General features: G+C 35.4%; 1 protein-coding gene across 3 annotated transcripts in view; it reads right to left on the reverse strand.

The window, feature by feature from the left end:
* Positions 1–25,366, reverse strand: part of LOC105386557 (aquaporin AQPAn.G) — a 50,160-nt gene that overhangs the window by 20,116 nt on the left and 4,678 nt on the right. Inside the window, exons 2-3 of one of the 3 annotated variants that reach the window (XM_038108069.2) lie at positions 21,790–21,864; positions 6,926–7,122 (exon numbers count right to left, since the gene is read on the reverse strand). In XM_038108069.2, coding sequence (XP_037963997.1) covers positions 6,926–7,122; positions 21,790–21,864 — 272 coding nt within the window. Of the gene's footprint in view, positions 1–6,925; positions 7,123–9,396; positions 9,791–21,789; positions 21,865–25,366 lie in introns of those variants that run through there. The other 2 variants (XM_038108070.2, XM_038108071.2) reach the window with 2 other exon arrangements.

A 25,366-nucleotide genomic window follows, 5' to 3' on the forward strand; every position in this document is an offset into this window, starting at 1 on the left:
TAACACCGCTCAAAACTGATCCTTCACATGCTACATTTGAGGGCTTTTACTGTAAAGTGTCTGAAAGGTAGTATAGTACGGTCAGCTGCATAAGTAGCTATACACTTTTGTACATAGTCAAACTACCTACATAACCAACTGTCGATGTTTGAAGGTAGTTTGTGAGTTTGAAAAGGTACAAATGTGTACAGCTACTTATGAAGCTGACTGTACCTACATGATGCATGCTTTCTGACATTGGCGACAGCACACGACATTTGGATCACGAATATCACGATACACAAGCGATACACATAGACGGTATTGTTCTATTGTGGTGCTAATCGCTCGATTGACAGATGCAGTTCACGAATAGGGCTGCCACTGGCTATAACGTACTTTGTTGTGTATGATGTTATGTAATGTAGTATTAATAGGTCTAGGTCGTTTAAAAATAGTTCCACTATTTATTGAAGCTATTTTTAAATCATTTTATAAGGCTATTTCAGGAGTACTTACCTAGATACAGTCAGAGTACGTGTTACATTTTACTATCGATGTCCAAAAATATGTATCATGTAAATAAATTAACGAATTTGAGTTAACATTAGATTCATTTAAATTACTAGCATTTTATAATATTATTATTATCGTCAAGTTCAGAAGCAGAAAGATTTGTAATCTCGAAAGTAATAAAAATTATGCCGTTACCGCTATCTCGCTTCTATTGTTTCACATAATATACTCAACTCATTTTATCTAGGATTCTTATACATATAACAGTTTAGTCTTTACTCTTGAGCCGGTGGCAGCCCTACGGTTGCACAAGCGGGGTGGGTTGACGCAACAGCGGCACAATTCGGGGCCGTGAACCGAACCTGTTCCCAGCCACAGTCATTCATGATTAAACACTCGAAAGGTCAAACGCACGTCCGAATTGCCTAAAAGCTCTCGTTGAGCTTTTGGTAAGATTGTGTTTACCGTTGACGCAGTTTAGCACACAAATGATTTCGATAACGAGTACATTGAGTAATTTTGTATGAAAATATGAACAGCGCTCCTGGCGGTCGGTAGCAGAACTGAAATTTTCCTACAAAATTCATCGAGTAATTTTACTTCACGTTCACGATGAAAATTCATGCTAAGGGTCAGTTCGTTCAAACGACTTCTTACAATAATGAAATTCCTAATCCAATAACATTATATTGTCAATTTAATGCAACGTAGTTACTACATCTATTCGCCCTAATATATTTTACGCGTAAATCATTATATTCTTTGAGCATACATAGATAGGTAAGATTATATCGATTTAAGCTTTGCCTTTCTAACCGTCCAACAGTCCAACGTATCAAATTACTAGGTTGCACATAAAATTATCATTTCCAATCATTTTATATGCTGTGAATGAACCGTAGAAGTATGTATGTATATTTATACCTATGTACCTATATATTAATTCATTAATCATAGCAATATCTCGAGCACGACTGTAGATCACTATCTCTACATGGAGATTGGTTCTCTACAAGATTGAATCGGTCTGAATGTTATCGGATATTTGTTAACTAAATCGATTGTCACATTGAATTAAGGTGGTCGCCGTTTTATTGATGTCAATAGATAGATATAATAATTTGATATTGGTTGTTTTCAATGTAATTTGGCAAACTTACAAACTTACTCAGTATGAAAATATGTATAAAAAAGCTAATATATTTTAAGGGTTTTTTATTGATTCAAAAGCAGTTAAATTAAAATGTATTATTAATACTACAGTATTTGCCATTTCGCTTCATGACCCAGAGGTCCCGGGTTCGATTCCCAGGTGGGACCATCAATTTGTGTTTCTAAATTGTGGTTCTAAGTTTGGTTAGGACATAGAAGGCTGATCACCTCATGTTCGAAACAGTGAAACGATCCATGCTGTCGGATGGGCAAGTAAAGCAGTCGGTCCTGCGCCTAGCTCTCTCCAGTCGTGTCGGTCAATCCGTCCCATTGGGCTATGAGAGTGATGGAACAGAGAGTGCTCCTGCGTACTGCGCACACACTTGGGCACTATAATCTACTCCTGCGTAGATGGCTGATCTCAAATGAGATTGGCCGCCGTGGTCGAAATTGGGCTAGGAGGACATTTATAGGCATATAATTGTATTAATTGTTGCAATTAAGAAATGCATACATGCACTATATTTATATATGTATGTTTGAAATAATAAGAAAACAGCTTATAAAAACAAAATATCCCGTCAAATTTTCTAAAATAATTTTCAAAGTAAGTAAAGATCACTAAAATTCATTGTGTCGTTCTCATGCTATTGTGAAATCGGGATTCTTTTGTAGGACTATATTGTATAGGTATTATGTACATGTACACACTGTTCTTACAATGACATGAAATAGGCGTAGAGTGTCACGAGCATTGAAAGTAAACTAATGAATGCTAAATACACAACCCTTGACCCTGAGATGTCAGAAACGGTTCTACAGACTGGTAATATATTGCTAAGAAAAGGTCATCATCATATTCACAATCAATCCACGGAATTAAGAACTTAACTGTGACAGATTTGTTAGTAATATGTCACCTTAATTCGTTTTAAAACAATTCTTACATCTTCAGAGGTAGCTGGTATAGAGGCTGTTATTCTCCATAGGTAGTAAAAAGTCACGTGACCAACAAAGTTTATATGGAAAATGTTTTTTTTTTCGCGAATTTTGACATTCTGATTTTAGTTTTGGGGTTAGATACTCGTATACCATGCTGAACATGTAGGTTCGGCTTAGTATACCCTTTTTGCAAAACCCTGTACAATAAAAATATGCAGTTAGTAGGTAGTTACTAGTCAGGTACATAAATATGCAAAGTGTAGTTTGGCTTTTATAAGAATAATATATTTTTCATATACATACTTATCATATATGTTTTAAGTTATTGGGTAAAGTAGGTAAACGGAATCATGGAGAAGAAGACTTATTAAAATGTCTAATAATAAATGTCATATTATTAATAGCAAATCTTAATTAACAACAAACAAGTTTTACTTAAAAATAGATAATGATCAATTTATCCATTGATTACAAACTTCCGGAATAAACTTCAATTTAAAAGTAGTTACTAGTGGTGATCAATGCTACCAATATCCAGATTATCAAGTACGCCTAGAGTCGTGTCTCTAATGTTCGTTACATAACTGGCGATCTATTTGCAGGGTCAAGGTGTTTATTCGATTCTGCATAATCATCGACATTTGTCATAGATTAACAATATATCAACCAGATGGAGTGTCAGCGCAAAATAAACGTCGCGACAAATAACACCCCACTTCTACCACTAAGCTCTTATTTTGAAAAAGTTCGGCTACAAGTTTTGTGACTTTATAGATAGATAGATAGATAAATCGTTTATTTGTTCCACTTAAACATAACACATATAAGTAGTTACAACAAATTAGATAAGTATTAGTTTATTCAATGAACTTAAAGGTTTGAAAGATTTTGAAAGAAGTTTTGCTTCGTTTTTGTTTGTTACATCATTACCGTCAAGATTGGCTACATAAGCCACATCCGGGCACACCAACGAAGCCTTAGGCTCGGGACTATAGAAATGTACTGATGCGGTCTCCCTCACACGCCGACGTTGGCGCGTAGATGTAGTGAGCATCGTGACGCGGCCTACGGCGTGACACTGGACGCGATCTACGGCGCGTAATAGGAGACCCGGGCCTAAATCTCCATTAGCAGTCGCCGTAGCCGTATCGGCTTGGAAGACATCATCATCATGTTACCATCTTGTCCGTATTGTCAATCTAAATCCTTTGTCAATTCGGTGTATTAGTTGGGTAGGTGGGCGCTATATCAGATGTAGAGTCAGCAGCCGCGCCCGCGCCGTGTTGCGTGGGATCAGTGAACATGCACAAAAGTGCGTACAGACCGTGTCATATCACAATCAATGTCGGCTTGTCGGTGTGTGTCAATTTGTCAAAAGTACAAAGGTAAGTAGGTAGGCAGGTAACAAAGTAATAAATTAGAGGGCAGTATACCCAATAATACCCATATAGACCCTAACCCCCTTATTCATAAAAACATACCGGACGCTTTAGCAAATTGTTTATTGTCAGAGAGGGACAAAACAGTTCAATAGCTATAGCGTCCAGTAACTTTTTTATGAATAAGGGGGTCATGTTGTAACTATACTAGGGTTAGCACTATAGCACTAGGGTTTATATTTAACTAGCTGTACCCGCGAGGTTCTCTTCGCCTTAAAAAGTTTTCCCGTGGGAATTTCGCGATCAAAAGTAGTCTATGTTCTTCCTTAGGGTCTAGACCAGCTATACTCATACTGCGGCCCGCGGGCCGCATGCGGCCCGCCAGGCCTCTATCAGTGGCCCGCGTGCCATGAGAGATAATAGGGAATATGCGTGTGTTTTTTTATATTATATTCGATAGTTTACATCGCTTTATAATAGTTAAAAAAAACAAAAAAATATTGCTTGTGGCCCGCGAAACCATGACTTAAACGTTTTTGTGGCCCGCGAAAAAAAAAAAGGTTGAGTACCAGGGGTCTAGACCATATGTATACCAAATTTCATTCAAATCCGTTCAGCAGTTTTGGAGTGAAAGAGTAATAGGCATATACTCTTACTTTCGCATTTAAAATATTAGTTAGGATTAGAATTAACACTAACCCCCTTATTCATAGAGAAGTTACAGAACGTTTTAACTAATAAACTGTTTTGTCCCTCTCCGACAAAGTACAATTTGTTCTTTGACAGAGAGGGACAAAACAGTTTATTAGTTAAAACGTATTGTAACTTTTCTATGAATAAGGGGGTTATAATTTATTAAGCTCTGTAGGTAATGTACCTGAACTTAATGTAATAAGCTCTCACTCTTTACATTTAAAAGTACCGATAGAGTATTGAATATTATCGTTCTGAGTCTCTCGCTTAGATCGGTATCGGAAGATCACTTGGGCAATATAGAATTTCATCAAATTAAAGGAGAAAGTTAAGCGGCAAAAATAAAATAACACGTTACAAAACACGACATAAGAAAGTAAATGGACCAATAAACGGCCATTCTAATATCGTCTACTCTACTAGCCTGTATTTGGCAATATACTTAGCAACTACACAATAATGCGTTATCTGCAATTATTGCGGTCCACACTCGATCATTTTATTATCGTTTCGAGATCGCTATGTTATCGTTGTGCGTAAATTGAGCACACACAGTTCCAGTTGACTCTTACGAAGTTCGAATCAAGATCTCTAAGAAGTAAGGATCATTTGTCGATCTGTCCACCACTATACCATAAGACCATAAAGAGATGTTGTAAGTAGCCGTTGTATACTTAGCGGAGATTACCTGAGCTCATATTGGCTTAAGCAGGCTTATCTCTAACACCTCATTATCTAGATAGCCAGCCACCGTGAAATGAAGATGTTTAGATAGCAATCTTACACTAGAAGATAAGTGAATATTGTAGCTGATGTTGTTACAGATATATTGTAATTATGAATGGTTGCATGTTTGGAACACACGCGATGTAGAATAGCATGTCTCGTGAGTTGTGATTTTTCAAAATAGGATAAACATAGATGTTGTTAGGTTATACTTAACCTACTGAACAACATGAAATGACCACATATGACACGACCGCGACCTACCATTGTTTAAACTATTCCTATGTGATTCGCCATAACAGTGACGCCGCATCAAACAATTAATCTAATTACTATGGCACACCCCCTAAAATCGTACAACCGGGAAATACCAGTAGAATACTATCAATGTTGTTATTATCATTTTGAGATTAATACTATTTAATACATTTCAGATAAAACTTTAAAATATGTACCTACTTATCAAAAAAAATATTTGTTTGAATTGGATTTAAAGTTTCTTGATTAAAACCTAATAGATAGTTATGATTAATTACTATACAAAATCACGTTATCGCGCATAGTATTTATTGTATCAGGAGAAACGTCAGAATATTATGGTATTCAGGTTTATGACCAGCAGTGGACGATTGATGCCTGATCTTACAAATACTGCGGCGGTGGCGGCGTGCCGATGACAAAAACTTGAGCAGGACTAGGGCTTTACACTCTGGGCAGTCAGATTTACGCTAATCTGACTGCTTCATCCTGTTACCACTATGACCAACCATACTCTAGCTCTTGTGTTTATCACCGACACAATAATAATTATAACACCGGTTAGTTAATCAGTCATGAGGCATTATTATTGGCTGATCTTTTTCTTAGGGTGTTAGAGACAAACACTATAGATTCTTCGTGGTTAGAAAAGTATGAGACAGTTAAAGCGCCATTTAATGAACGAGCTAATGATTAAATAAAAAGGAGATTCAACCAGATGCCTGCGACATATACATATTATGTACATAATGTATAGTTCGCTGATACATCACTTCTTCCGTACAGGATGATAATCCTAATAATGACGGTATTTATCCTTCCTTTGCTTTTTGGCAATAATCGCGCCTTTGTATGCAAATTATTAAAGTACGCTTGTACCTCTGTTGTATAATTTGTATATTTTGTGAGCACTAATGTTTTTATAAATAAATTCATACATATAAATACATATGCTCACGACTGTAATCCCTGAAAGGGTAGTCAAAGGATACTCGCAAGTGAGCTACCAGCTTTTCGCTGTAAATTTTTGTGCTCACGTGATAGGTAGCGAGCCGTATCGCCGTTTTGGAATGAGTACAATGCACCTACACATTTACCCACTTATTCATAGAAAAGTTACAGAACGTTTTAGCTATTAAACTGTTTTGTCTTTCTCCATGAAATAAAGATTTGTTTTATGACAGAGATCGACAAAACAGTTCAACAGCTAAAACGTCATATATTACTTTTCTATGAATAAGAGGTCTAAATCTAATTAAAAACCAATATCCTTCACATACCTGCACAATAGTAGCAACTAGTAGTCCGAAGCACAGCGCGATGCTGGTGACCTGCGGCGCGGCGGCGTCGGTGACGGCGATGCACGCCGCCACGCCCACAGCCGCCAGCAGGAAGCTCCCCAGCAGCTCCGCCACCAGCTGTCGCCAGATCAGCTTGTTGTCCGTCACGTCGGACAGACCGAGAAGAGAGGACGTCCCTGAAGAGAGAGGGAGGGGTAAGAGAACGAATGAAAAAAATATGTTACCCATAGTAACCAGTGGTTCCCAACCACTTCTCATAGTAAAGTCACCTGAGCATTTTTAAGGAGCAAAAGTTTATATTTTGCGATTTTTCAAAAGTTTGTTTTGTTCTACTACTTTTAAGTAACAATCTGTGTCTCAATTTAGGTAAACTTGTGTAAAGAATTTAGTAAGTATACTCTACGTTAGTATTAAATAGTTAGGTAAATAGGTATATGACCATGATATGACTTAATATATCAAAGATTTTTGTAAAACTGCCATAACAAATTCACCAATGTAAATAAACTCAACAATTCCGTACGTCATACTCGCTGAAACAAATACAGTTGATTAAATATAAGTAACCTAATTAAATAGTAAACATGGATATCACCACCAAAAATTATCTGACTTCTGAAATTCAAATTATCATTACAATGTTGGTAAATATTAATTAATTTCAAGTAGTCGAACTAAAGTTGTTCAGAGCTGAAAGATTAGGAGAGCTAGATTAGATTTACAAAAAAAACGAGCGAAAAGTTTAGTGTGAGTTATGGATTCTTTCGCGGGAAAACGGTTGCATTAATTTTTATGAAATTTGGTATATAGGAAGCTGATACCCAGTATACATTGTATATAAACATAATGATATAAGTAAGTAAATATATTTTTATTCCAAAATTCTTCACGGTTTTTCTTTTTAGAATAATTTGTTAGATCTCTATGGGTTTCGGTCCATGGCTCGTTTCATTTTCATGAGTAGTATACTTACTTGCTACCACCAAGGTACAGTGTTTATTCAAAACTACTTTAGTCACAGGCAAGGACGTTAATTTGATATGCGTGTTAACTGTTTTCACGCTCCACCAAAGTCGATGAGTAAAATCTGTTGTTATGATTTTCTTATATGTATGTAACTATGTACCTAGTAGTACCTACCTACGCATACTGCGTTACAATTCACATAAAATAATATTTTAATTTAATTTTATATTAAGAAAATCATTTATTTCCGTAACTAATAATATACACTCGTAAGCATTCAAAAAGTTCCAGTGGTTTTTTTAAACGAACGAAAACTTATTTTAAAATTATCACTCCATAGACTATTATGTCCGGCCTATTGAAGAGCGTTTATGAATTATTAAGCGATATACATATACCTAATATAACTATGGTGTTTTTTCCATATTTTAACTTACTACTAATAATAATATTAAAGTCTAACCTTGATCTTATCAAATAAAAATAGCGAGCCTATTTATCTGCAGATATCACCTACTCTAACATTAGATTATAGTTAATGTAGTTAGATTTTAGTAGATAAATTTACATAATAATAGTACGGTGGCCTGCGCCTAAAAGTATACAGGCGGAGTTTTTAAAATAGCGATCCCTGATGATGAAGGGACCAGCTACATCTGTTATAAATCCGGGGACGTGTTGTGTGTGATGTGTATAGCAGTGGTGTTTATGTGGATGAGCTTTAGCAGCATGTGAGCTTGAGATCGCTATTTTTAAAACTCCGCCTGTATACTTTTAGGCGCAGGCCACCGTACATGACGTATTAGGTAGTACCTTACATATGAGTACGATTGGTATGTAGATAACTTCATAGCTAGAGTTCGATTCATCATTTTCCTTTGACATAAGTTGCAAGGTACCTAATGAACCTAATCGGCTTTATTTTTAGCCAATTTTCATAATTATAATTATAATGAACAATTTGATACTTACATGAACAACTACAACGTGACGTGGGTGAATGTTATATTTACAGGCAGGCAAAATATATATTTTAATTTACAGTAACTTGTGAAAAAAAATTTTCTAACTGTAATACACTGACAAGCAATAGAAAAGTTCCACCAATAATGCGGACACTAATTTTTTTGTAGAGAATATCAATAGTATATAGTAAATATAATATCAATAACTTAAATAGTATTAAAATTTTCAAAACACTTCTACTATTATGAGCCTGGTTTCACGGGTTCGATTCTCGATTATCGACTTGCACACATAAAATTACAAGAATATGAGACAATGACCATCCGGTCGCCCTCAGGTCGGCCTAAAACACTATTTAAGTATATCGAAAGAAAATAAAACGATAACTAAACGTCGTTTTCCCTTTTCGAATAAGTAAATCGTTGCGTTAGCGCAGAGGCAGGATATAATCTATAATAACGACACGTACGAGTATGTAAATAACATAAACAAAACACATCGATAACACTAAAACTTACTCTTTTGCATCTCATCCATGGCGTAATCCGTTTTCATTTTGAACAACTTTTACGAACTATATAGCACTTTCTAGTCCAGTCCAGGCGCCGCGACCGTCTGCCACTCAGACCGCAGTATCTTTCGACAGAGAATTAAATAAATGTCACTGTGAAAGTCTTTTTATCGCAATTGAAAATTCCAGAGATGCGCAGAAAAATATGTGCGGTTGCGGTCACAATTTGTGGCTTTACGCGGGAACGAGTTGATTTTTTTTTACAAAAAGGCGCGAAAAGTTTTAAACCTCGGAACTTTTTTGAAAATGGAACGCTTATGGTCTTCGGCTGCGGGTAGGTCACACACGTCGGTCACGTATCGCAAGACTACCTGTCGCTATCGCTACATACAGTTGAGTGTGGAGATTGCTCTCGAGTCTCGCTGTCTGTCCCACCAGCCGGCTACTCCGGTGAGTGACTGCACTGCTTGAATGGACCGACTTTTTTATTTAATTTATTTCATCGTGTTCTCAATTTGAACTGCGATCGATATTCCTGTATCTTGGTCTGCGGAAAACCATTGCGTATCTAATGCGTTCGCAGAGATCGGACCTGTGTCGAATGCTTAGTTTTTAATTACGATTTATACAGTTCCTGGAATTTATTCGGATTGAGATACCTACAGAGGTACTCTTTATGTTTATTAACTATGTCGAATATCATCAAAAACTATACATGAATATTTCCCATAAAATAATAATCAAATGTATCCCAGTTTTTTAAAACATTTAATTTAGATTTTTTTCAAAATATTTACCTTTTCAGCTGGTAATATTCTGATACGCTGCATTAAGCTAGTCTTTTCCGTTTAGGAGTAATTAGGTGCTATTGACTGGAACTTTTTCATTGCTCGTGAGTGTCTAATATCAGTAGGTATGTAATCTGGCTGTTATCTGAAATAGTAATCGTCGGTGGCAACCAGCGCCGTGTTTGTTTATGGTTCGCGATACGACCAGGCTCGTTTCTTTATTCTGCGATATGATAACATCTACGTACAATGTTTACATTCGGAAATTGCTCTACTTGTAGAGATGTCTCTAAGTAAAGAACAATAAAATTAAGTGTTTGCTGTTTGAGAAACGCCTATAAGGCTAACTGGGAGAAATAAATTGAGTAGCATACCTACCCTACAATCTTTAGAGATACACTCACGTAAAATGAAAAGGTTCCACTGACAAAAGCACCAAATTACTCCTAAACGGAAAAGGCTAGCTTACTAACGCCTTCTGCATTAACATGCATGCACATTAACGTGCATTTATCAGAGCATCAGGATACTACCATCTGAAATACAAAAACGATAATATTTTGTAAAAAAAATAAATGAAAATTGGGGTCGTTTGGCGTCGGAATTTTGTGAGTGGAACTTTTTCATTGCCCGTAAGTGTATATTATACGAACATATTTTAAAATATCGAACCTACTCACTTTGCTTTCATTTTATGAGGGTTTTCAAAGACCGCATAAAACATACCTAAATACCTAGGTACATATAACTACAAAAAACAATACATACATACAAAATATAATACCACGTTTAAGTAATTAAAACGTGATTAGATGTATGATAAAATTTGAAATTATAATGTTTCTGCTGTTTCTTAGTTCCCTGAGAGTTTCATAAAAACTGTTTCTGTGTATTTAAACCTGACGTATCCTGTTTGCATATTTAGGTATAATATGCACCTGAGCATAATTAAATTACTTAAAAATAATAAGTTACGTTTACTATAAGCCACTGTTTAATTCGATAAGGTTAGTAGGTACCCGTTGTTAGTATGTCACGTAGAAGTAACCTATGTTTTACTGTAAGTACATACATATAAATATATCCATACACTTAAATGCACCTTTTATACAGTATAAACAAGACAGCTATCTCAAGTTTATAGAAAGACTTTCTCTTTGAATCAAAACTTGTATCGCAAGATCGCCGGTTAGCTTACTATGCAGGAGGGTTACTTTAGCTTGAAACAGGATCTGTCGGTACGTTTTGTTAGAAGGAATTATTCACAACAGCTTTGTGGCCGCACTCTTATCTCGAGGAATAACACAGAATAGAAGAAAGTTGTCTATGACATGTCTTGTCTATGGACTGAGCGTTTTCTGACGTTTCCGGCACTTGATTCGCGAGCATGAGTTACGCATGGTTCATTAAAAACTAATCCTATTGAAGATCATAAATAAAAGTAATGTGAGTTAATATTTCTATCTTTATTAGTTTGAAACAACGAGATACAAAACCTTTATGGTAAATTAGAGTGACCCTACTACTACACCTAGGGGGTCACTATTTAAATCGACGAACGAACGAACGATAATTGTCACGAAATCAAATGTCAAAGTGGACTACGGCTCTATCAGTACGTCTAGTACAGGTTTGACAAATTGTCGAAAACTATAAAAGTTTCAGTTTTCTCGCATACAAAGTGGCGCCTCTAGCAGATACTATCATGAAACTTTTGACAGATAATGTATGTAGATGACAGAAGAAAACCAAAACTTTTTTCGTTTACGTAAATTGCAAAACCCGTACTAGAGGCCCGGCTCTCCGAAACTTTGGAAACACAAAACTGCAGATCTAACCACGACTGTATCTCGTTGTATCAAGTGTGCCGATTACGTGACATTTCTCGTTCGTTCGTTCGCCGGCTGTCGCCCCTGCCGTATGTTGCGTGCAACAGCACCTGACCGTGATAATGAAATAGTGAAGCTGCATGACACGGACATACAGTTATGTGTGTATTCTGGGTGTCTCACACAACTCTGTAACAATGGGTTATGGACTTGACGTAGTTTTCGAATTAGCTAAGGTTGCGAGGTCTTATTATGGTAGTAAGTATATACCTACTACCTACTAGCGTTTACGGGCTATCTTCGCGTTTCAGGGATTTCTGGGATAAAAATCCTATAAGTACTATATATTTAATAAATATCTAAGTATATTTATTGATTTTACTATAAATGTAACAACGTCCTAGTGTTTGAAATACCTGTACTGAAATTTACTGACTTGAAAAAAATCTATAGAAAAAACTAAGTAGGTATATTAAAATATATCTGTTAGATATACATTGTAAATGGCTTAATTGGGGGTAAAATTAACGATAGCAATAAGTAATAACTATAAGATATCATCGAAATGTAGCACTATTTGTTCTTGGTTAGTTAGTTATTTTTAAATTGAAAAATAACTACTTAAACATAGCGCAACTAATTTAAAAACTGACTAAATTAATTGTTTAAACGTTTTATAAGTCGTTAGAGCAATTACAAGTAATGGCTGCCTGTCCTAAAAACTGAGACCAGTTTTTTTTGTTGATACCTATTTAATCTGTAAATACTGAATTTAGAATATGTTACACAGCCTCTTTAACGGAGTGCTCTGTACATGATCAATTAAAAATAGGTGTACAAGATAGTATTGTTATATGTTTAATTACTAATCAACCTGTCTCAAAAAGCAGCCTGTAGCAAAATAAGTAGAGCAAAACTTGTTTGTAAAGACCCCCTGAGTCACCCTCCGAGTATGCCACTTTTTCAACACCCTATAGATAAAAAACACAAAAAAATAATATTAAATCTAAGTCACAAAAACAATTAAAATAAATGTCAACAATAACCTAAAATAATAATTTAAAAATATGATTAAATGTCATTTCTTCCCTATAGATATATTTTCCGGCAAAATATTTGGAAAGCCTAAAACACGCCATTAGGTACTTAGCATGTACAAAAAGTAAGTTCCTGCACCTACCGGAAAATTAAGATGCACAGGAAAATCCTAATTAGCGTTGAGGACCTTCCACCCAGAATTATTAGTGCCAAGTTTCCTCATCAGAACCCTCAGGGTAGCATTAACATGCAGCCTGATGCAGGAGACCCGGAAGTGTGTGGATACTTTAGTCTTTAGTCTACGCATATAAGCACGCCCGATCAGCCGTGACAATGATAATGGCGAGCGGACTATTCTGGAATACGATAGCGATTTTATAATGTTACTGGCCGATAAGTGGAGACTACTTTAGTAGTTATCCTTTGTTATCGTAAGATAACAAAGGATAACTACTAAAGTAGGCACTAGCGTTATTTGTACTTACGCTAGTGCCTAGTTTAGATTACTGTAAACGTATAAGGTTTTTTTTATTTTAATTTACCTAGAGCCGCCAATTTATATAAAAAAACTTCTATTAGAAAGTTTTTTTCTCAAAACTGCTAGGTAACTCGTTCGTCTTGTTAATTTCAATGTTTAAAAATTATCTCCTAATATACAGGGTGTTGCAAAAACTACATTTTTGTAATTCTGATTTCATTTTCGGGCTTAGATATAACATGTTGCACAGGTTTTGGCTTAGTATACTCTTTTTGCAACACCCAGTATACCTACGACGGTCCTCTCTGGCAGAAATTGAACTTTCAGTTAAGGTGTAACTATTGACCATTTGTTAGCAATGGCTTGTTTGTCTAACAAAGCCGAAATAGTGTACAGTCACCTTATTATTTTTTTGTTTACAATATTTTCTTTCTCATTATTATCAGTGTCAATGAAATTAAAAGAAACACGTAAGATATATTAGGAGTAAATCATAATAAAAGATCGATTTTAGTATCGCGTCATCGTCGATCAGTTGTCCGTAATCCGCCCACGGCTCCGGCACACATGTGCTAAAGAATCAAATTACTATAACAAGCTTGCTAACTCCACAATATGTATATTTGTATTGCATTTAACCCTGTCAGTTACGTAATCTTATTGTCGTGTTGTTAGGTATGTTCAGAACGGATAACTAGTTTCCTCTAATACTTATTATGTTTATCAATTTTTTAAAAAATATAATAAAATAATAAATAAAATAGCCTTTTTATTTTCACTATCATGCAATTTTAAAAATACTAAGTAGGTTAGTAATAAATCAATTTCCTGACATTTCACAAAGCTTAAAAATATACAAGATATAATAAGTAGGTACAAGTGTATTGTTATTATAGTACTTATTATAATTAGAAATTGCGTAAATCTGGGAAACTTTTACATAAGTAATCTATCTAGATTTAGATTGTAATGTGCATTGTGCATTAATCATAAACTTGTGAAAGTTAACATTTAGGTCCTACTATAGTAAGATAGTAAGTACTACCTAACTACTAAATTAAATGTCATATACTTACCTAAGTACTTACAAAATGATAAAAACTACTACAGTCTATCTACCTACATCATTTACAAATTTGTATTCACAAAGTCAAGTGCAGAGTCATTTCTAAGAAATGTTTGGCGACTCTAATTTAGTTTCTTTATGTACCTATTTCCAGAACTGAGTAAATGTGGCAGTGTGCCCTTCATTGCCTCAGATGCGCATAGTAAGATACAAATGTTCTTAGAAATGATATGATACGAGATACGTCGGGATGCGTGATTTGCCAGTTTCGTAATAAAACCACAAGATAAAGTTCACAGGGGAGGACGTACGTGTATGAGTTTGTATATCTTTATGTAGGTACAGTGCTCCAAAATTGATAATGCGCATAGAAATCTTTGACAGATCGGTTGTTTTCGATTATGTGACACATGATATTGACTCCTATTTCTTTCGAACAAGGTTCAAAATGCAAGTATTTTTTAAGGCTCTTGCGATTTAATGATTCGGGTGTGAAGATCTGCATGTGCATTATTAATTTTGGACAAGTGTACTCGTATGTTGCGATCTCACCAACTGATTAGATGACGAAGGTTCAATTCCGCAGAAGTTATTGATGTACGCAAATAGAGGTGGTGCCCTTTTATATCAAGTAAAACAACAAAACAGTGATCATAAAATTGAATCATATTGTCCCACAAACATGTCTATAAAAGCATCATGAAGAGAACACCGCAGCAATGTTTCCACCAGGAATTTACAGGGTGTTGCAATAAGGGTATACTAAGCCGAAACCTACATGTGCAATATGTTATATCTAAGCCCGAAAATGAAATCAGAATTTCAAAATTCGCGAAAAACAATATTAATTTTCCATAGAAACTTTGTTGGTCACGTGACTTTTTACTATGGAGAATGACCCTTTTTGTAATACCCTGTATATGTTGGTATTGAAATTGCGCTAGCCTGATATATTCGGTGGTATTTATAAATTTAAATGTTTGTATTACCCTTTGTTAAATTAAATAGTTGTATTAATTCCTACAACAGGACAACAACAATAAAAGACGGCGTGATAGCTGTATTATCTCGTTTCAATCAACATAAACGGTTTCAGTTAAGCGTTGCCACTAAAGTCTATTTAGCAATCTGTGATCGACTCCTACGCACCTTTCGCACTCCCACGCACGGGGGCATTGACACAGATACTGACATATGTCATTTGTTTTTGTTTTATGGTCTTATGATACCTAGTAGTCACCTTCAACTTTGACTTTAGAGGTGCAAATATTTGGCTATCAATCAAAGCGTATGGCCCACAGAAAAAAACACAAGTAGGGCCTTCTCAATTAACTACACCTCTTATGAGGAGGTCCCTCTATTTCTCCACTCTTCGAAATATATGAGTCCCTCTAAATCAAGATATAAGTACTTATCTACCCTGTGGGTTGACTGACAGAAAATGCTTATAATATTAAGTCCCTCGTTTGTTCACTTATGTTTATATTTGCTATTGTGAGCTTATGTTTATTATGTGCATTAAATAAATAAATATAGTGTATTACTACTACATTTATTTAAAACCAACTGTAAGATGGCTGTAAAGGATGTCCAAATATAAAAGCTAGTCGTCTCGGAAATAAGTAATTGAGATAAATCGGTCATGCGTAGGAGATCATTATTTAGACTTCCTTTCTATGTCAGAACTCAGAATAGATAGTATTACGTGTTAGGGGGAAATAATATAAATGTGGATATAAGATTACTGTCTAAACAATGTATATATGTAATATATGAATATGTATATGTACATATTGAACACTGAGCTCCACCTGATACTATTATCATTGGTTGTGCACTTGTGCGTGCATAATTACAACGCATAATGGATTATTCACCTAAATACATAAATATGAGTATGTGGCACACAACAATTAATTTTAAACTACACCATTTAGGTAATTTAAGTCTATACAAACTAATACACTCATCTTCCATTAATATTTGCGTCTATTCATTTGTACCATGTACCTATAGTTATAGTATAAAAGCGAATCAATTAACCCATAAGGTGTTAAACTTCACATCCGATAACAATGAAGTTACATAATTCAAGATTTTTTTAACACTTAAAATGGCATCGTTACAAACGTTAAAGTGTTTTTATATTTTATGATTTTGCGGTTTTATCTTGTTGAAGCGTTTATATTCATATCCAGAGCGGGTCGCGGTGTGTTGTGATGCAATTTGTTATACAACGATCGCTAATGCGTGACGGATGATTGTAACTTGAGTGGCAGGCGCACTGTCTTACTGCATTGATCCCTTTATGGATGGAATCGTTTTTTAAACTTTGTACCCAACCCTATCTTAAGGGTGTAACCTCACTACCTATAACAATAACACAAATTATGACGATGAGTTACATTTTTAATGAACATCTTTGAGTACAGAAGATAGTTGGTTATGTTTGTTACCCGCAAGTTCAAGAAATGCATTTATTCAATTGAAAAAAAAACTTCCGTATGATAGCGTTTTTCGTGGCGAAATTATTAGGCAATATTAGCCGTTTCATCGTAGACTTTGGTATCCTTTGCGAGGCATACAATTAAATTACAATGAATGATAGGTCAAAACCTAGAATCCAAGCGAAACTATTCCACATCAAGTGCAAAAAGGGAAGGTCCATCCGTCACGTGAACACTTTCTTGCTGTCCCTAACCGGTCTACCAGCGCCATCCTCGCTCCTCGCCCTTTCACAAACGTAGTAGGTACCTACATTCATGTACTTAATTGAAGTAACTTTTAGTATCCCTACGTTCGTTCCCTTGGTCCACCTTTCCCTTCGTTCATCATCGTCAGGCAATAGTCATCCACTGCTGGACATAGGCTTCTCCCAAGGAGCGCCACAAAACTTGGTTCTCGGCCTTCCTCATCCAGCCACTACCCGCCACCCGCCTAAGGTCGTCGGTCAGAAGGGCGTCCCACGCTGCGTTTGCCTTTTCGTGGTGTCCACTCGAGAACTCGTCTACCCCAACGTTCTTCGGCTGATATGACTTCGATATGACCGGCATCGTTCGTATCGCATCAAACTGATTGTCATAAATGTATGGAGAAACGGCGTCGGCAATGATGATGAAGTGGACGCACTTGTGTGAATTTCTATACGAAGAACACTGAATGCGATGCGTCCGTTACGTACGATGCTGAAGGGTGGACGCTTACCTTACTACGAGTATTTGTCGTTTTTAAGTTTTGTTACACTTTCACGTACCTAATCTGAAATATGAAAAAGCTCGTGCTGATGCATCACTAAACCAGAAATTTCCATGGGAAAACTTTTAATGGCGAAGCCAGGCTCTTATAGCTGCTAAAGTGTTGGTTAAAGGAGATCCGTCTATCACTTATGGCGTTGCTACGACTAGTGAAGAGTGTTGATTAGTGATGAAGAAAAAAATCATCAATAGTGATTTTAATTTCACATCGTTATCTATTAATGTCAATGAACTGGTTCACGGAACATAAGCAGATCAATGTATTTATTCCTACGAGTAAATTAGCATGTACTTTAACTGCCTCTAATCCGCTTTATCATTTTGGATTAACCGACTAATCCGTTAGATATATCTTTATATGTATTGTGGTTTTTAGATAAAATAAGTAGATACTGACCTACCTATATGCAACGTACCTAAGTAAATGGTAAGTTGTATTTTACATTTTTGTGCAATATACCTAGTATTCGTACAATACAAACCATGAAACTATGTATTTTCAAAACTTTGACGGATAAATGATGTCTGTAGATGATAGAAGAAATTTTTCGTTTCCGCAAATTGCAACAGCTGCACTATACGTACCGGTTGCAAATAAGTTAATATTACGAGCAACTTATTTATTCAATTTTTTGGAATAAAATCTATCTTATCTTATCCAGCAAATGACGATTATTGGCTAATTAATAATAATATTGATGATAGACAGAACTTAAGAGGTACTCACAGTGGCTCACATTGTGTATAATACTTTTAGCAAAGTAGGTAGGTACCTGAGATGGCGGATTGCACCGGATTTCCGTTTTTAGAGAGCTTAATGGTCGCGCTTCAACCATCGTAACGATCATAATGGCTATTGAAGGCGTCAGTAATTACTGTGTTTTCACAAAACTGCCTATAAAATATAATAACTGAACGAGTATTATGTTATGTAACGTACCTACATAATAACAATTAAATTTATTCTTATTTTCTTTTTCTTGATCACTTATGTTTATATACAATCAACAGTATGTGAACGTATGAATCTATAAGACTTCCAAACATCTGTTCTCATGAACCAAATATCGATTTTAATAGTAACAAGGATACAAGAGACGACCGACTGGTGTAGTGGTTAGTAGCCCTGACTGCTGAGCCGAAGGTCCCGGGTTCGATTCCCGGCTGCGGCAGATATTTGTTTAAAGACAGATATTTGTACTCGGGTCTTGGGTGTTGGTATTTATATTTAATATGTATTTATCTATGTATTTGTGTAAATATATCAGCTGTCCGATACCCATAACACAGGCTCTGCCTAGCTTGGGGTCGGATGGCCGTGTGTGAGGTGTCCCCACATATTTATTATTATTTATTATTTATTTATTTAAGTTGTGGCTCAGTATGTGAAAATCTTATAGATAACAAGAAAAACATTCTGAAAAATAAAGTGATCAAACATTTAAATATTGAATAGAACAAACATTTCACCAAAGACAATCACTAAAAGCTCTACATACACACTAAAACATAAACACAAACAGTACTTAGGTACCTACTACATATTTTCTCCGTGCATAGTAAAATTAGTCATCTACTCTCTGATTTTTAATTGGAAAGAATTCTGACATTTTATAAGTGATGCTACTAAAAAAGTTCTTTACCGAAAAAATGAAAAATTGCGATCCATTTCTGGGCAATAATTTTTTCTTAATATTTTTATACAAAAAGATAAATCTAAATATTTACTTGCTCAAGTAAACTAATACAAAAATAACAAATATTTCAATATAATAGCTGTTCCCGCGAGCTTCGCTTCGCCTTAATAAGTTTTCCCGTGGGAATTCCGCGATAAAAAGTAACATATGTGTTAATCCAGGGTGTTAGCTAACTTCATTCCAAATTTCATTAAAATCGGTTCAGCCGTTTTGACGTGAAGAAATAACAAACATACACACATACATACATACATACATACACATATACACTTACAAACTTTCGCATTTATAATATGAAGTAGGATCACGACTCACGACCCATGTATCGAATTAATTTTAATTGCTTTATTTTATTCTTTAGCATGGCATCACTTCCTACTAAATTCAGGGATAATAAACCTTTTTAATCAATTTCAAAAAAAGATTGTCTATTCGGTAAGTACATATAATATGTTCGGTATGTATGTAAGATTATTGGAACTGCACCATATTGACATATGACAATATACGAGTATTAGGGCTAATAAACAAATATTCAAAATTTTATAAATGTTTATGTACCTATGTACGTTTATATGCTTGTTGGTATGTATGTTTGTCCACGCATATCTCCGAAACGATTGATCCGATTGTCACTATTCTTTTTGAGGGTTCCGTACCTCAAAAGGAAAAAAAGGAACCCTTATAAGATCACACTTTGTTGTCACGACCTGTTTTCTCGGAAACGGGTAAAGATATCAAGCTGATATTTCGTATAGATGTACATAATTATGATGAAATTAAAAGGAAAACTACCTCAGGTAATTAAGTATACTTGTACGGAACACTCAATGCGTGAGTCCAACTGGCTCAGTCGGGTAAGCGCCCGCTTCTCAAGCAAGAGATGCGGGTTCGAATCTCGGCGCTGACATGTAGGTAACAATGAGTTCTTTGAATTTAAGTACAATGTATACCATCGCTCTTACGGAGAAGGAAAACATCTGTGATGAAGATACTGATGATGATGATAATAGTGATGATTAGGTAGAGATTTTAATAAACAAATCCATCATCATCCATCCATCGTCATACCTATAGCAGTTCACTGCTGGACGTATTCCCTCCCAAAGCACGCCACTGGATTGGACAGACTCTGCAGCTGGGTAGAAACAACTTCCAATCAGAGGTCAATAGAAGAATACAATTGGGCTGGGCAGCATTTGGCAAACTTCGTCAAGTCTTCTCGTCGCCCATACCACAAAGTCTCAAGACGAAAGTCTTTGATCAGTGTGTCCTACCGGTTATGACCTATGGGGCTAAAACGTGGACACTTACTATGCTTGAAAGATCGCATCCGGAACGAAGTAATCTGACAGAGAACTAAAGTCACCGACATAGCTCACCGAGTTAGTAAGCTTAAGTGGCAATGGGCTGGTCACATCTGTCGAAGAACCGATGACCGATGGGGTAAACGTGTTCTGCTGTCTTACTCCCAGCGATGAGTCGCTGACACAATTTTACCTGTATCGCTAATTTGGTACCACCACCGCACATTTTAGACTCACAGTTTGCTGTGACGACACGCAAGCCAGTCAGTGCACACAATACAATTTTATAGAGCGACATCTCTTTTTTTTACCTCTATTCAAATACGAACGCAACATCGCCCTGACATCGGCGCGGCTACCGTTTCAAAAATAATTACTAGTTGTTTTTAGATATATTTTCTACGACAGCGATAATTATATAAGATAATTGAGATTATCTTTAATTGTATTTTTCACTGTTTGTAATATATTTAGGTAGGTACGGTAATTATTTCTCACCGTAGGTAAATCCCCTTTTAATTTGGAGCGCCGCACTTAATAAAATGGATACAGGGACTAAAAAAAATATATTATAGTCTCAGATGTCCAGACTCGTATTGAAAAAGTGCCCAGCCCAAAAAGGTTTGTGATCTCTGATTTGTCTAAAATTGATAACTGTCAGAATTCCGTAAGATTACTAATAACAGGTTATATTATATAGAAAATCAAGGATGGAACACAGTGATGCATAAAACAAATTGTGCATAGACCAAAATACAATACCACTACCATTCCATGATGTTCCTTATGGTTTGGTAAATAAAAAATACTGGCCAGCCAGACAAACTACGAAAAAGAAAAAAAGACAGTTGACAAGCTACAAACGTGCACGTGCGACCCATAGACAAATATATATATTTTTAAATCTAAGTGCACATGCGATCCCATGCCGTGCTTGTCTTACCCTTTTTGGGCGCCTTCGGGCCCAGGGCTGGGGCCTCGGCCTCCGCCTGTGCCGCCGGAGCCCCCGACTCTACATCTGCAAGTATAGGCATCATCAATACTGGAGCCCTGCATAACTGGATTAACTAAAAATTTTAGACGTCCGAATGGCGTAGTGGTTAGTGACCCTGACTACTGAGCCGAAGGTCCCGGGTTCGATTCCCGGCTGGGACAGATATTTGTTTAAAGACAGATATTTGTACTTGGGTCTTGGGTGTTGATATTTATATTTAGTATCTGTCTATCTATGTATTTGTGTAGATATATCAGCTGTCCAACACCCATAACACAGGTTCTGCCTAGCATGGGGTCGGATGGCCGTGTGTGAGATGTCCCCATATATTTATATTTATTTATTATATTTATTTGTATAAAATTTTTGTTTATTTCGATAAAAAACTTAATTTCGAGGTTATGTTTCTTAAGGAAACTTGTTCAGTTTGACGAGTAAATCAAGTCGTTTATGTCACGGGAGCATATAATATTTACCGGTTATATTTATCAGTTAAATAATAAACATATAATACAGAAAGTATTTATCAGACAAAACATTAGGAATTCACGTACGTCAGACAATAAATTAAATGCATCAATCATTTCGACCAATCTTTATACCATGTCAGTCAATTAACCCGCGTACTAATATCAATGAATATTCGACATATTTCATGAGAGATATTATTTATAGATTGGTACAACAGCCAGCCCGTTGATTGATGAAATTGAGTCCATTTAGATACAGAATGTTTAATAAAATAAAATTACAGGGTGTGACCAAAAGGATATAATACTTTTAATAATGAAGCTCTTGTTTGATAGGTTATCGGAGCGATGCTGCGCCAACCACAACTCTATTTATTTGTCAAGGAAAAGTACCTGCACGGTATAGCCTACCTTTCCTAGTCGGAGGAAGGGAGGTATAAAAAGGGGAATTATAAAACGAGCGAACAAAAAAAAACTTTGCGACTGATGATGACATACTGTTTTAATAACTTGAGCGGTATGAATTTGAGTAAGCGAAAAATTAACTAAACTGACGACGAATATTGATTTATAATAAAATCCAGAACGAGCTTACAAAAAGTGGATTGTGATAAATCCATTTCAGATATTAAAATTTTATCCGAGCGACTAAATTACTAAGTGAGCGACTGGAAATACAGAGAGAGCAACTTCAATATTAAGATAAAGATTCGATTTTTCTAAGTGAGGTTATACTTAGCGAACTACTAAAAAGTTCACTTTGAGCAAAGTTTTGTATACTGCTATTAATGATTATTGGTTACTGATATTCTATTTGAGGGCTTATGTTTTTTATTTAGATACGCTTTTTTAATGAAAACTACAGATTTTTAAATGCGCGTGAATTCGAATGGGGGCGCGGGCGGGGCGACGAATCGTTGCAGTCAGGTGAGTCGTAGTAGGGCTCCTCATACCTATCAACGTTTCTTAGTATTAATAAGAAGTTTTTTTTAGTTGACTGAAGCGTCTTATTTTATTTTTTGTTCATTTGATTGAAATAAATGCATGCATATTACTTAACTTTTACGGAGTACATTGTTTTATTTAATTACCCTTATATTCCAATAATAAAATTTCTAAACTAATACAATAGTGTTTCTTCAAATAGTTATTTCATATTATTTTTATTTTTTTAAATGTGAGCTCATTATACTCTGCTCATTAGAGTATTTTTCAAAATGGTTTTTGTACTCGAAACACTTCATTTAAAATAAAATGCTGCTCAGTATAAAAAATACATTTGCCAAATATTGAAAAAATGCAGGACGTAACGTTGACACTCAAACAAATATTAGGTCGCTCAAACATTATGAAGCTGCTCATTTTGTATTTTAAGTAACTCAAATTAATGTTTGTAAGTTGCTGTTCTGTTGATTTCTCGTCACTCGCAGTCAGTCGCTCACTTAGTAATTCTATAACCCAAATTCAATAATTTTGACACTTAGAACTGTAATTTACAGTCACTCGTTTTATTGCTACCCGTATAAAAATAAGGTATTATAACAACGCTGCGCCAAATACGTGTGGCCAATTTTTCAACCATGACATCGACTCCATGAGAGATCTCATGGTTGTGCAAAAAATAAATTAAATAAAGTGATCAATTAGCAGATATGATAAGTGAGATAACACGAGTGCTCCTTACATATGTAACACTTGATAAATGCATTGATAACAATTTATTTAGCGAGCGGATATACAAAAATACGAACTGAAAGCACTAAATGTTTGTAGTTTTTGACTTCCAAATGTGTGTGTCTGTTTATATCTAATTTAATATGTGCATTTTGTGTTTTACTGTCGTGACCAAACAACAGTGTGGCGTCATTTGCTACTAGGTATTATTATAGTTATCAGTTGCTAATTGATCAGAATATAAAAAACTATTAAATTTTATCGTGTAATTTGTTTGCACTCGCGGCGCCTGCGATAATGTCGTGTATGTAGAAGATTAGTCCAAGACAAACATTGCTCTCCTAAGACGTAGTTGCAAACATCCAGATATACATACACTTTAGCCTGTGTCTGTGTCTTTTCAATGTTCTTGCCTCTCGCTGAGGCAGCTAACAGATTAATATCAACGTTTTGAGGAGAAACAAATTACAAAATGACACAATATAATTATGTCCTAAAGTCCAAACCTACCTATCTAGCGTTGATTAAATCCCTAGGGTAGTAAGGTAGATCGCTGAATTTCATTACTGAACTATTATATAATTATTTTACATAAACAAATATGGTGGTATGGTATGGTCGGGTTAAAATACTACTCCAGCTTCATTAATTAATGAAAACCCTTGTGGGTTGGGTAAAAGTGAATTGCTGCACCCAGAATGTTAGTCATAATGCATGTTAACTATAGGTTAGATGCAAATGTACCGAGAACCATATAATATGCTAATTAAAACAAATATCTGTCTAAACTGGGGATCTTACCCAAAAATATTCGGTGTAACTACTTATGTACCTACCTACCTACTCCGATGCACCGTACATAATACATGTACATTAGATATATAATATACCTACCAATTTATGCATAAATAATGTATTTTTTACTGATTAGTAGGTACTAAATACTGATAGTAAATAAATTTTTTCATACAGTATAAAAATGATAATAACAATAAAGTTGGCGTTTCAAATTTGCTACTGAAAACGGCACGAGCTTATCAAACGATCAGTCCAATTTAAGATAGCATTAGCCAAAGTTCATACTGAAAGATAATACTCGTAAGTACAAGGAAGAAGTAAATAATAATAATTGTACCAAACTATATTATTGGTCATGTGAATGTTTACTATGTTGACTTGATTTTCAGGATAAGTAACCTTATTCCCATTCAGATTTGAAACCTAGGTGTTTACTTGGCCATATTTTTTTCATAGCACCTATCTTTTCAAATTCTTACAAGGTAAGACGTGTTGGACACACGACATAATATATTATGTACATAATTTTTCTATGCATATTTCATAATTATAGTGTTAGAATCGTTATGGTCGGACGATACTTA

The sequence above is a fragment of the Plutella xylostella genome, chromosome 15, assembly GCF_932276165.1.
Source record: "Plutella xylostella chromosome 15, ilPluXylo3.1, whole genome shotgun sequence".
In the NCBI taxonomy this organism is placed as follows: domain Eukaryota; kingdom Metazoa; phylum Arthropoda; class Insecta; order Lepidoptera; family Plutellidae; genus Plutella; species Plutella xylostella.